The sequence below is a fragment of the Rattus norvegicus genome, chromosome 18, assembly GCF_036323735.1.
Source record: "Rattus norvegicus strain BN/NHsdMcwi chromosome 18, GRCr8, whole genome shotgun sequence".
Lineage (NCBI taxonomy): Eukaryota > Metazoa > Chordata > Mammalia > Rodentia > Muridae > Rattus > Rattus norvegicus.
Genome location: NC_086036.1, coordinates 3,708,151 through 3,720,631, shown reverse-complemented (window position 1 = coordinate 3,720,631; position 12,481 = coordinate 3,708,151). Strand labels below are relative to the sequence as shown.

The 12,481-nt window shown below is 45.3% G+C and overlaps 1 protein-coding gene across 7 annotated transcripts in view; it reads left to right on the top strand.

The window, feature by feature from the left end:
- Positions 1–9,580, top strand: part of Ankrd29 (ankyrin repeat domain 29) — a 57,946-nt gene extending 48,366 nt beyond the window's left edge. For 6 of the 7 annotated variants that reach the window (XM_039097019.2, XM_039097021.2, XM_039097024.2 and 3 more), the window contains 2 exons: positions 273–371; positions 7,303–9,580. In XM_039097019.2, coding sequence (XP_038952947.1) covers positions 273–371; positions 7,303–7,410 — 207 coding nt within the window. In that variant the 3' untranslated portion in view covers positions 7,411–9,580. The remainder of the gene's footprint in view (positions 1–272; positions 372–7,302) is intronic. The other variant, NM_001190372.2, reaches the window with a different exon arrangement.
- The last annotated feature ends 2,901 nt before the right edge of the window (positions 9,581–12,481 follow it).

Genomic DNA, 12,481 nt, shown 5'->3' with positions numbered 1-12,481 from the left:
TTTTCCCTGGGATGACAGTGTATTATATCCACGCTGGAAACATTCCTTCGTTTCCACTTTTAGACCCCCTTCTTGCTAACATCTAATAAAGATCTGCTGGGCTCAGTATCGGTCCCCACCCCTAATTGTGCTGATGAGACTTTAGGAAGTACGGGGAAGACACCCGGGAGTAAGACTGTGCTGCTCTTGTCACTCACACAGTGTGATGAAAGCCAGGCAAAGCCGCTGAGGGCTGGGCTCAGCTCCTGACACATGCTCTCATTCTCTCTTAGAACGGGACCTCGGCTCTCCACGCAGCAGTGCTCAGTGGGAATGTTAAAACAGTTGCCCTGCTCCTGGAAGCAGGGGCAGATCCAGCCTTGAGAAACAAGGTACTCACTCAACCTGTCCTGTAATCGCATGGGCATCTGTGTAAAGACCCCACCTCCTCACAAGGCGAGACAAGCATCTCGCAGACGCCTGCCTCGATTTTCATAGTTAACACACAATAAGGGCACGCCGGGTTACAGTTACGAGTCATTCCTAGCCAGCACATTTAGACCCAGAGAATTGTGCTAAAACCCTTATTACCCATTTACTCATATGAAATGTGCAGACGTTGGGGGTGGAGACGTAGCTCAATTGGCAGAGTGCATGCATAACATGTAGGATCCCCCTGTCAGACATAAACCAGTAGTGGTAGTTCATAGTTTTAAGGCCAGTACTCAGGAGCCGGGGGCAAGGGATCAGAAGCTTACAATGGTGTGGCTTCCTGCTAGAGAGAAGGCGGTGGTCATTGGTGTTAGTAAGTATATACTCTAGGAATGTCAGTGTCCTGGAAGCCTACAGCCTTCCTGTCAGTCCCACCACACACACACACACACACACACACACACACACACACACACACACACACACACACCCCGCACTGAGGGAGGTGGGGCAGGGGAATTACATCTTATGATTTACTAATGTATGCTTAGCGACTTGATCAGGGGAACGTGCTATCAGTAGGATCGCATATCACCTCTACATCACCAATCCATGTTTTTAATTATCCTAAATCCTTAGAATTGAACCAAATTTGGAAGTCAGAGAATTTTTAATCACAGTAAAAAGGTTTGTCCTTGTATGTCCTCTTACTTGATGTCTGTCTTGTGTGCAGACTGGAAAGTTAAAGAGAAGCCCATTGTTGTATTCGGACTGCCGTCACTGTGATAAAAATTAGTCATATAGGGAAGGAAGGGTTTATTTCAGCTCACAGCTCACAATTCCAGGTTACAGTTCACCATAGCTCAGAAGTCAAGACAGCAGGACTTTAAAGCATCCAGTGGCATCACACCCACAGTTGAGAACACATAACAATGAGTGCATTCGTATGTCACGTTCAGATCCTCTTCTTACTCAGTCCAGGTCCCAAGCCCAGAGAATGCCACTGCCCACTGTGGCATGGGTCTTTCCACCACAGTTAATCCAATTAAAGAGAAGTCTGTGACAGGCATGCCCACGGTCCAGCAGGATTTAGCAATCTTTCACTGAAACTCTCTTCATAGGTGATTCTAGGTTTGTAAGGTTGGCAATTGGAACTAGCCATGGAGGGCAGAGAGCATGTCATGTGCTCCCTTTGCCTGTACGCCAGTGCTGAGGGGGGTGGGGCAGGTGTCTTAGTCAGGGTTTCTATTCCTGCACAAACATCAGGACCAAGGAGCAACTGGGGAGGAAAGGGTTTATTCAGCTTACTTCCACATTGCTGTTCATCACCAAAGGAAGTCAGGACTGGAACTCGAACAGGTCAGGAAGCAGGAGCTGATGCAGAGGCCATGGAGGGATGTTACTTACTGGCTTGCTCAGCTTGCTCTCTTATAGAACCCAGGACCACCAGCCCAGGGATGGCATCACCCACAATAGGTCCTCCCGCCTTGAACACTAATTGAGAAAATGCCTTATAGCTGCATCTCATGAAGGCATTTCTGAAATTGAGGCTCCTTTCTCTGTGAAAGCTCCAGCTTGTGTCAAGTTGACACACAAAACCAGCCAGTACAGCAGGATTGCTGGGGTTTGCTGTACCCCCAGCACTGAGAGGGGTGGGGCAGGATTGCTGGGGTTTGCTGTACCCCCCAGCACTGAAGAGGGTGGGGCAGGATTGCTGGGGTTTACTGTACCCCAAGCACTGAGTGGGGTGGGGCAGGATTGCTGGGGTTTGCTGTACCGCCCCCAGCACTGAGTGGGGTGGGGCAGGATTGCTGGGATTTGCTGTACCCTCAGCACTGAGTGGGGTGGGGCAGGATTGCTGGGGTTTGCTGTACCCCCAGCACTGAGTGGGGTGGGGCAGGATTGCTGGGGTTTGCTGTACCCTCAGCACTGAGTGGGGTGGGGCAGGATTGCTGGGGTTTGCTGTACCCCCAGCACTGAGTGGGGTGGGGCAGGATTGCTGGGGTTTGCTGTCTGCCAGCTTAGCTCCCATCTCAGGGAGAGGCTCTGCCTTAAAGCAGTAAGACAAAAAGGGATAAAGGAGGGCTCCTTTCTCTGACCTCCATGTACATACCAGTGCATGTATCAGTGCATACAGCACACACACACACACACACACACACACACACACACACACACACACACACACACACAGTACGCACACACATGAAGCCCGTTAAGAAGGGCCAAAGGAATAATATGCAAGGCCAAGGCCCCCGTCTTCATTGTACCCAGCACACAGAAGGACCATTTCCCCATTCCTGGGGAAATGAACTGCTTGCAGAAAGCTTTTCTGTTATCATTTCTGCCTATCTTTCCCCTGATAGCTAAGTTTATTTTCCTGAGATGGCCTGGCTGGGTGATAAGCCAGCTGAAGTCACAATTGCCTTTCTTTGGAATCTTATCTCCAGACTCAGACCCGGAACTCTTGGAGAAATCAAACCTTGCTGGTGAGCTATCCATGACTAAGACTAGGAACACCGTTAATGCCTTGGTACAGAAACAGAAAACGTGCATGTCCTGCCTTGTCCCTTAGTGGACTAGCTTCTGAGGGATGGTCATGGGTAGTTTCCGGGGCACAGAATGCTGAGCTTTCATCCTCCCTAGAGGAACTGAACTTAGGTATGGAGGCTCATACTGCAGAAAGCCTTAGAGTCCTGGGACCTCATCTGCCCACCAGACCCAAGAGAAGTTGTTGGTGGTGGTGGTGGTGGTGGTAATAATGTTGTTGGTGGTGATGGTGGTGATGTCTCTAATCACAGCTTCAGAAGCAAGGTAACTAGAGCAGCAACCTAGAACTCTTGAAAGAGATTTTTTTTCTGGTTTTTCTTTAGTTTAGTTTTTTTTATTTTTGTTGTTGTTGTTGGTGGTGGTGGTGGTGGTGGTGGTAGTAGTGTTGTTGTTGTTGGTGGTGGTGTTGGTGGTGGTGGTGGTGGTGGTGTTGGTGTTGGTGGTAGTGTTGGTGGTGGTGGTGCTGGTGTTGGTGGTGGTGGTGGTGGTAGTGGTGGTGGTTTCCTGCATCCGGGGATGCCCTTGAATACCTGATCCTCCTGTCTTTACCCCCTAAGTCCTAGGATCACAGACATACAACAGCTCTCAATTATTCATGCAACAAATCTCTATTGACTACCTACTGGATACTGTGTACTGTGCTCTACCTTGGGGACATAATTTACAGTTTCTGCTTTCGTTGGGCTGAGGATTCCGAGCAGGAATAGGGCAAGGAAGGAGACACAGTACAGAATGGTATGAGCTAAGCGCAGGGACACGGGAGACCTGCCCAAGCTTCCCAGGGCGAACGATGGTTAAACTGGTTGCTTTATACGCTTTGCTATTTTTTTTTTTTTTGCTAGATGGCAGTGAAAAGAGTAAATTTATTAAAATTTGACTCTTAATACATGCTTTGTATATTTCTGTGAAACGGTGAAAAGTAAGTCCAGTCACCATGCACAGGAGCTCAGCTGTCTCAAGAAAGACTCTTGTGCAGATGCTGGAATTGCAGGGGGAAGTGGCCACTTTTTAAATCAATCATCATTTTTATTTGAGTTATTTATTTTGTGCATATGTGTGACACCCATGTGTCACAGTGTGTGTGGAGATCAGAGGCTACTCTTGGCTACTGTGTGGGGCCCAGCGATTGGGCAGGGGATTGAATTCAATGGGTAAGGCCTGAACCCAAGTTCTACCTGCTGAGCCACTCCCTGGCCCCAGTTTTATTTGGAAGAACAACACTTGGGCTTAATAGCTTGTCAGTCCAGAGAGTCTTTTCTGATGAATTAATAGTAATTTTACTAAACGTGACTTTTTGATACAACAACAACAAAAAAAAAAAAAAAACCAAAAAAACAACTTGCCAATATTTGTGCAGCCTACGTGGCTTAGTAAGCTAATGTGTTCCTAATGTTGTATCTAATGCTAAAACCTGTAGATTTCCATGCAACGAAGTACAAAGTGGTTCATGATATGCTTCCAGATCCCATGTTAATTCGAAACTATGTCTTAATTTGACATGGTGGCACAGGCCTATAATCTCAGCACTCAGAAAACTAAGGAATTCTGTCCCATCCTGGACTATGTAGCAAAAAAGAAAAAAAAAAAAAAAACCAACCCACATATACAGGAAGAGAGAGAGGAAGAGAGGAGAAAAGGGGAAAGGAAAGGAGGAGAGGGGAAGAGGGGAGTTTGACCCTAGTCCTGGAGAGCCTGAAAAATGTGTACTCATCCTCAGATAAGGAACTGACAACAGTTCAGAGGATGAAGCCACCGAAGTCCAACCTGGGAAGCAAAGAGTGTGAGCTCAGGTTAGCTAGGAGCACAGCAAAGGGTTGCTTACAGGTTAGTTAGGAGCACAGGGGAGCTCAGGTTAGCTAGGAGCATGGCGAAGGGTTGCTTACAGGTTAGTTAGGAGCATGGCGAAGGGTTGCTTACAGGTTAGTTAGGAGCATGGCGAAGGGTTGCTTACAGGTTAGTTAGGAGCACGGGTGAAGGGCTGCTTACAGGTTAGTTAGGAGCACAGGGGAGCTCAGGTTAGTTAGGAGCACGGGTGAAGGGCTGCTTACAGGTTAGTTAGGAGCACGGGAGAGCTCAGGTTAGCTAGGAGCATGGGTGAAGGGCTGCTTACAGGTTAGTTAGGAGCACGGGAGAGCTCAGGTTAGCTAGGAGCATGGGTGAAGGGCTGCTTACAGGTTAGTTAAGAGCACGGGGGAGCTCAGGTTAGTTAGGAGCACAGGTCAAGGGCTGCTTACAGGTTAGTTAGGAGCACGGGGGAGCTCACATTAGTTAGGAGCACGGGTGAAGGGTTGCCTATAGTAGCAGAGAAGGCTCCAAGGCAGCTGTATTATTACCACCCCACGCCAGCATGGGGTGAAGGCTCATGAAAGCCGCATCCTGGAGCTCTCTGCTTGACTTGCAGGCAGCTCTGCAGATTGGAGAGTCCCTCCTGTCAGTAGTCCTGGTGTGACCAAGACTGTGCTTACTTCCCCAGTTTAAGGAGCTTCCTTTTAGAAAGAAGTTCATAGTCTCAGGATGGCAACTGCTACACAATAGGGAGCTGGGGAGAAAGGGAAGGGCAGGGAGGGAGAGATAGAGAGCTGAGGGGAGGGGAGGAGAAGAAAAGGAAGCAGCTCTTGAAAGCCTTGGTGCCTCATCAAAGAAGGCTGCCTGCAGGCAGGGACCTGTGTAGACACTAGGTCCTCCTCTCCCAGGTACCAATCTGTGGCCACCAAAGACATCGCCACAGCTTTCGCGAGGAGATATATATATATATATATATATATATATATATATATATATAATATTATATTATATATTTAATATATTTAATAAATTGTATATTTAATAAGTATTATTTAAATATATTTAATATATCAAATATTAAATATATTTAATATAATAAATATTAAATATATTTAATATAATAAATATTAAATAAATATATTTAATATATTTAATAAATTATATATTTAAAAGAAGCATTTATTTATTTTATGTATGTGAGCGCACTGTAGCTGTCTTGAGACACACCAGAAGAGGGCATCGGATCTCATCACAGATGGCTGTGAGCCACCATGTGGTTCCTGGGAATTGAACTCAGGACCCCTGTGAAGAGCAGTCAGTGCTCTTAACCGCTGAGCCATCTCTCCAGCCCCCAGAGTATATTTTGTATGGCCAAACTTAGTGGATTTATTATTTTTCATTGACAAAGAAATACATTTTTTCAGATTTCATCTCTAAGTTAAAAACATATTTGAGTGCTCCATAATATTTAAGAGTGCACAGCGGTCCTGAAATCGTGGAAGTTCAAGAATTACTCCCCTTATAACACACCTGTGGGAGGAGCTAGCTCCCTCGGTGGCTTGCTGTGGGAGGAGCTAGCTCCCTCGGTGCCTCAAGCCGTGCCTCCGTGGGCAGCACAGTGATCAGTTCGGTGGTGATTTGCGGGGCCCTGTGGGAAGCTGCAGCCACAGACACTATTCCTTCTTGGGTACTCTGCAGGCTGCCTGACTCTGCTCTCTCGTCAGACCACGCCTGCCTTACTGCAACATGCCCCTCCGTACATCTGGAAACTAGAACAGTTGCTTTTATTGAGTCGGAGAATAAAGAGCAAAGCTCAGAGCAGGGAGGAGGGTGAACAAAGTACAGAGAGTACTTCCGGAATAAACTCTAGTCACACGACAGGTGATGTGGTTTTCAACAATGTGTTCTGTGTTTTATAAAGAACTAAAAGATGTTTGAAGCATCCCCAACAGAGTAACAGTGAATATTTAGGGAAGTGGAGATGCCAAGCCTCCGGATTCATCCATTACACTTTATATCTCTAAATCAGTTACCACACTGTACCCTATAATCTGAACAAATGAAAATAATAAATGTGGGGCCAGTGAGACGGCTCAGCAGGCAAAGGTGCTTGCCAACGAGCCTGATGACCTAGTTCAAGGTCTGGACCCAATGTGGTAGGTCAGAACTGACTCCTTCCCGTAAATTAGAAAATGTGTCTCAAAAATAATAAAAAGTTGGAATGTGGGCAGAACAAAATCCTGTCCTGAGTGCTCCCTACTGTACAAATCACCTAATATAATAAACTACATATTGTTTACAATTCACTGAACAGCTATTAGATGTAACCTGCTGGACGTGGTGCTGAGAAGCAGCGATTTACAAGACAAAGGCCCTGCCCTCTCTGAGCCTCCAGGACAGTAAAGATCTGGCTAAATATAAAGCCATCTCAAGCTGAGAGAACAGCAAGTGCTACTCTCATTAGGAGACCCAAAGCCTGGAGTGGCCCACCCCCTTTGAGTCCCCAGAATTACACCAGTGGGGGACTTCCCTAATGGCCATCTCATCTTTTTTCAGGCCAATGAGCTGCCAGCAGAACTAACCAAGAATGAACATATACTGCACCTCCTGAGGCAGAAAGAAGGACCTGGGAAGAATGAACTCGGATCCGTCTTAGATAGATAGGAGCTTGGGCCACAGTGTCCAGAAAGAAATGGTTCCTAACCACGTTGGAAATGAAGAACGAATGTGTGCCCTGTGGGATTGCACATTGTGCGCTAACCCAGGAAGGGCTCAGGGTCCACCTCTCTTTATTTACAGTGGGTTTCTCGCACTGCCCTGTAACTTGGCCCTCGGGGACGTGGATAGTCACAGATTCCACAGAAACTTTACAAGTATGCTATGGTGAGTCCCTAAGTTCAATTCCAGGTTGGACATGGTTTTAGTGCTAAAAAAGGAAACAAAAGCTTCATTCTTTAAGAGTCAGAGGCCATCCTTTCAATGAATCAGTGCATATTTACTTTGTGCTTAGTGTGGCTCTGCTAAAATACAATGCCTCCCTAATAGTTGCATTTGTCCATTCACTCACTGTATTTTCTACCACTCAAGGATCAGTTGTGATTGTTGTGAACCAGTGGATACATAAGCATCCGCTATTTAAGATCCACTTCTGACATTCCACTATGTGCTATGCAAAGATGGGCCGTTAACACACAAAAAAGATAAACCGCTTGATGGTAAAACCTCCTCTTTTTCCTAACGTGTAAAGTCACTGTCACACATTGTCAGTGTGTGAAGACGCCAGTGGGAAATTGAAAACCCCAACAGCTGCAAACCACAAGTCTCTTTGAGTGTTGACTCCGGTTGCATGATCTGGAGTCCAATTCCCAAGGCACAAGTGAAGGCACAGTACATTGGGGAATATGGAGTTTCCCACAGCCCAGTCTCTGACACTGACTGTGTGCTCACTGGGTGAACTGGGTATGCGTGAGTACTGCTGCTGTCACTGTTACTTCTGGGGACTATCCGTAGCAAAGGCAGTTGTTATTATTCACCGGTGCTCATTTATGCATGCTCATGGGTGAACTGGTTCCAACAAAGAACCACAAGTTCACCAAACTGTTTGAGGAGGGTCTAAAGTCGATGCTCAATGCACTTTCAATGGTGTCTAACTGCCTCTGTCGGTGCCTAACTGCATATACAGAAATCAAGCACTCTTCTATAACGCACCATATGAAACACTAACAGCCCTTCTCACGCTTAAACACGTAGCCACTGTTCTTGCTCATACTGTGCTCCAGGTTCCAACCCGTGGTCCCTATGTAAAGTCATAAAGTCATTAAGATGGAGAGAAAAGTATTCCTAAGAAGGTTTTACTTAACTAACATGCAGTGGGATGAGAAACACTACCTGTAAGTGTGTAAATGCCAAAATGGAACTTTTGAAATCAGAAGACGGTCTCTTAAAAATTGTTTATGATAACTGCAATCAGACTGATAAGCACTGCTAACAAGGCCAGTGTCAAACTGCACACAGCCCTCAGAGAAGGATGAAGTCTGATGGGCTCTGCAGAAATCCCCAGTCTAATTTCAATAACTGTTTGAAAGCTGTGCGTTGCCACAACACCAGACACAAATATTTTAGTAACTGAAGATCAGTGCCAGTATCCCCATTGGCAGCCTTTTACTCAGCAAAGTTATGCAAATACACATTTCCTCCATGGGAATTTTGAAATGCTACATTCCCCTTGAAGGAGAAATTAAAGTGGACTTAAATGTTTTGCAATTTCCCCCTTTATTTAGCCCTACACCAGAACCAGTTGTTTATCACAGGTCTGAAAGAAAACAGTATTGCAAATACCACCACCACCACCAACAACAGCAGCAACTACAACAACCAAAAAAAGCCAAAAGATAGTATCAGAAATGTCATGTTTTTCACTAAAACCTCTTGATATTGACTTGTTCCTCCTATGAACCATTTTAGGGCCATGAAATCAGTTCAGCATCTTTAGCAATACCTAATAAAGACCTTTGTACTGTGTGAAACAGAAGTCTGGATTAGCTCGTGATCTAGAGGCAATGATGATGCTATCCACGACAGGCAAGTTGGTTTAGAAGCTACCAAAGACTGAACAAGATGTCTGTTGTTTCAGAAACCGTGTTTCCATTTGCACACATGTAAAGGACTCTTTACCTTAGACTTGTTGGCAATCCAGTCAGCCTTTATCCAAAGGCTTAACATGAGCAGTTCCTCAAACAATCTGTTTAGCTGAACTACAAAAGTTTGCCACTAAATCTGTCTGTTTGACAACTCATTCCATGTTATACTTAAAATAAAGTTAATACAACCCCCAGGTTGCCTTTGTTGCCTTTTTATTAGCAGGTGTCATTTCTGTGGCTTTTAAAGCCTCTTTTCATATTTATTGTTTGTGGGCACTGCGGTACTCTTGAAAGTCAGAAAACAATACAGGGGCTTCTCTCTTCCACCGCAGTTTCTGGGAATGGAACTTGGGTCCTCAAGCTTGGCAGAAGGTGTCTTTACCGCTGAGCTATTTCACTGGCCCCTGTGTGATTTGGAATAGAATAAAATTTCAGAGTGAGTAATTCAACTCTATTGATAAACAGGCTGGAGTTTAGGATCCCAAACTTAGAGCTTCACGTCACTAAAGAATTAATCAACTATTGTTTCATTTGCTACAAGTACCTGAGCAATTCCCAAGGTTTTCCACTGAGACAAAACTTCCTGGGGTAGCCTGGGGTAGCCACTAAAGATATTCAAGAGAAGCTCCCAGCTTTTGCTGTTATTGCTGGGGCCACTCCTGGCCCCTCAGCGCTTTGCAAACTTTCCCTTGTGAAATAGCTGACCAGTTTGCAGAACCTGGGGACCAGTTTTATAGCAGAGACATTAGGAATCCACAGAAGACCACCGTGGTGGCTCTGGATTCCCTCTGTCCCACCCTCCATGACAAGAAGCTGCATGCCATCTTACCCTGATGTGGGAGGAATGGCGAGGAAGGAGGGAAGAATAACCCAAATACAGGCTGCTCGGAGGGATGGGGATGCTGCAAACTTGACACGGGCCTGCATTTGACGGAAGACACTGAGTTCCTCACTGCTTAGCAAGGTGGTCATGGTGCAGGAACTGGCCGAATGCCCTAAGTGGTTCCTGGGAGAGGGCCTGGGTCACAGGTTAATAAAAAGCAGATGTTTGTTACAGGATACTTGGGTGGTAAGGACTTGGTGTAGACAATCTCACTTGCCTACTGACATATGCAGTCAGCGCTGTAGAAACTGATGGGAGTTTGGAAGACAGAACCTGGGCTCTGGCAGCCCAGACTCAGCCATCCATCTTCAAGGAGCCAACTAAAGAAGCAAGGGATAGTGAAAAAGTAAGAGAGGAAGAGTCCCTGTGATCCCCTCCGCTGCCCCAGCACATTTGGGGAGTACTGGCATGAGGCTGAGGTTTAAATAGAGACCAAGAGACTAAGGTCAGTCAGCTCCTGCCCACCACTGCCTGAGCTCCAGTCTGTACTGATAAGTGCTTGGGCAATTAGAGTTGTGTGAATCACTTCCTGGACAGGAGTTTCTCCTCTGTCTGGCATCAGAGCTGCTCCCAGTATGAGGTTCTGAGGAAATTCCAGTTTGTCTGGGACCATTGTGTTAATAGTTTGTTCACCAAAGTGGGAGATACAAGCTTCTCTCTTAAGAACGTCTTCCAATCCTGCCCTGATAGTGGCGGATGTCATACAGGAAGAGCTGCAATGGGCAGCTGAGCTTCTGGAGATGACCCACTGTTTCGTTTTGTTTGTGTTTGTGTTCGTGGTCTTTGTTTGTTTGTTTGTTTGTTTTGCTCAGCTGTGATGGGTGCGCCCTGGAGAGGCACGGCCCCAGGGCTTCGTCCCAGGGATGCTTCTGGCTACTACCTCTGCCTTCCCATGTTTGTCATTGCTGTATTCATCATATATCTGGCCTGGTGTGATTAGCCACAGGGAGACACTCGCTGCCTGTAGCCTGGTGTGATTACCTCCTGGGTGATAGCCCACTTTGCTGGACAAGTTTCCTGTGGATCAATATGAAGATGGATTTTCATAAAATAATATTGTTTAGATGGTTTGATAATTTTATGAAACTCCTGATTTGATTTAAATAGTTTAGGTAGTTGATAGAAAGTTTAAGATGGTTTAGGTTGTTTTCCCAGAAAGATATAATAAAGTTAGAATCAAGACCAGAATAAGCTCCCTCCTTGTAGAATAGGAAACAAAGGCTGCATAGGTGAGGAAGGAGCAGAGATCCTCATGTTTTACAAGCATAGAACTGTGCCAGTGAGAAACACAGGCTTGGAGCAGTTAATGATCAAAGAAAGCATTTCATTCTAGGTTGGGTCTGAGTTCCTAGATCTTGTGATCTAGGGATGTAGCCACAAGTTTCAGTGTTCGCCATGAGAAGACGGGATTATGAATAAAGAGTAAATAACTCTATTACAAATATAAGAATGGAGAATGGATGATTGATCAATTTAGCTGAAGAAGATTTCAGAAATAAGACATAAGATAGATGATGTTCTATTTCTTGGTAAATACAAATCATTGTCAGCGAAGCATCAGAAAAAAATTTGCTACTTTAGACTGGCTTCATAAACTTCGTTAATCAATAACAAAAGAATTATTGCTTTGGGCATACGCTGAACTTGTGGAGAGAAAGATAGATGGGAAATGTTTAGTTTCGAAAGAAGAATACATAATCAATAATCCTGTTGTAATTTCCTTTTGTGTAATGACTTTAATCTGTTTTTGAAGAATATGTTTCAAAGAGTATGTAACTTATGGCTATGAGGTAATCTTTTTCTTACATAGAGAACCTTGTCTTAGATGGTATAAAACAGCTAAGAGAAAAAATAAAGTTGTTGGAGTCAACTCTTTGGAGTCTGCTCCATCAATCAAACCTGTATCTGTGTATATGTGAGTATGTGTGAAGTTTGTTGGAGCCTGCTCATTGGTGATTTGTTCTGTCTATCCATAAAGTGCATGTAAAGTTGGTTGGAGCTTTTCTTCACCCACCCAAAGTGTGAAAGTGTGTGTGTGTGTGTGTGTGTGTGTGTGTGTGTTTGATTTTCCCCCCTTTTTGCTGGCCTCAGAGAATTAAGTTTTATTCCCTCAGAAGTCTACTGAGTGACCACTCACTGACTCCACACTCTGCCCTCCTCCGTTTACCTGTGGTATGGAAGCTGGCTTTCGCAGGATAGTTACATCATCAGC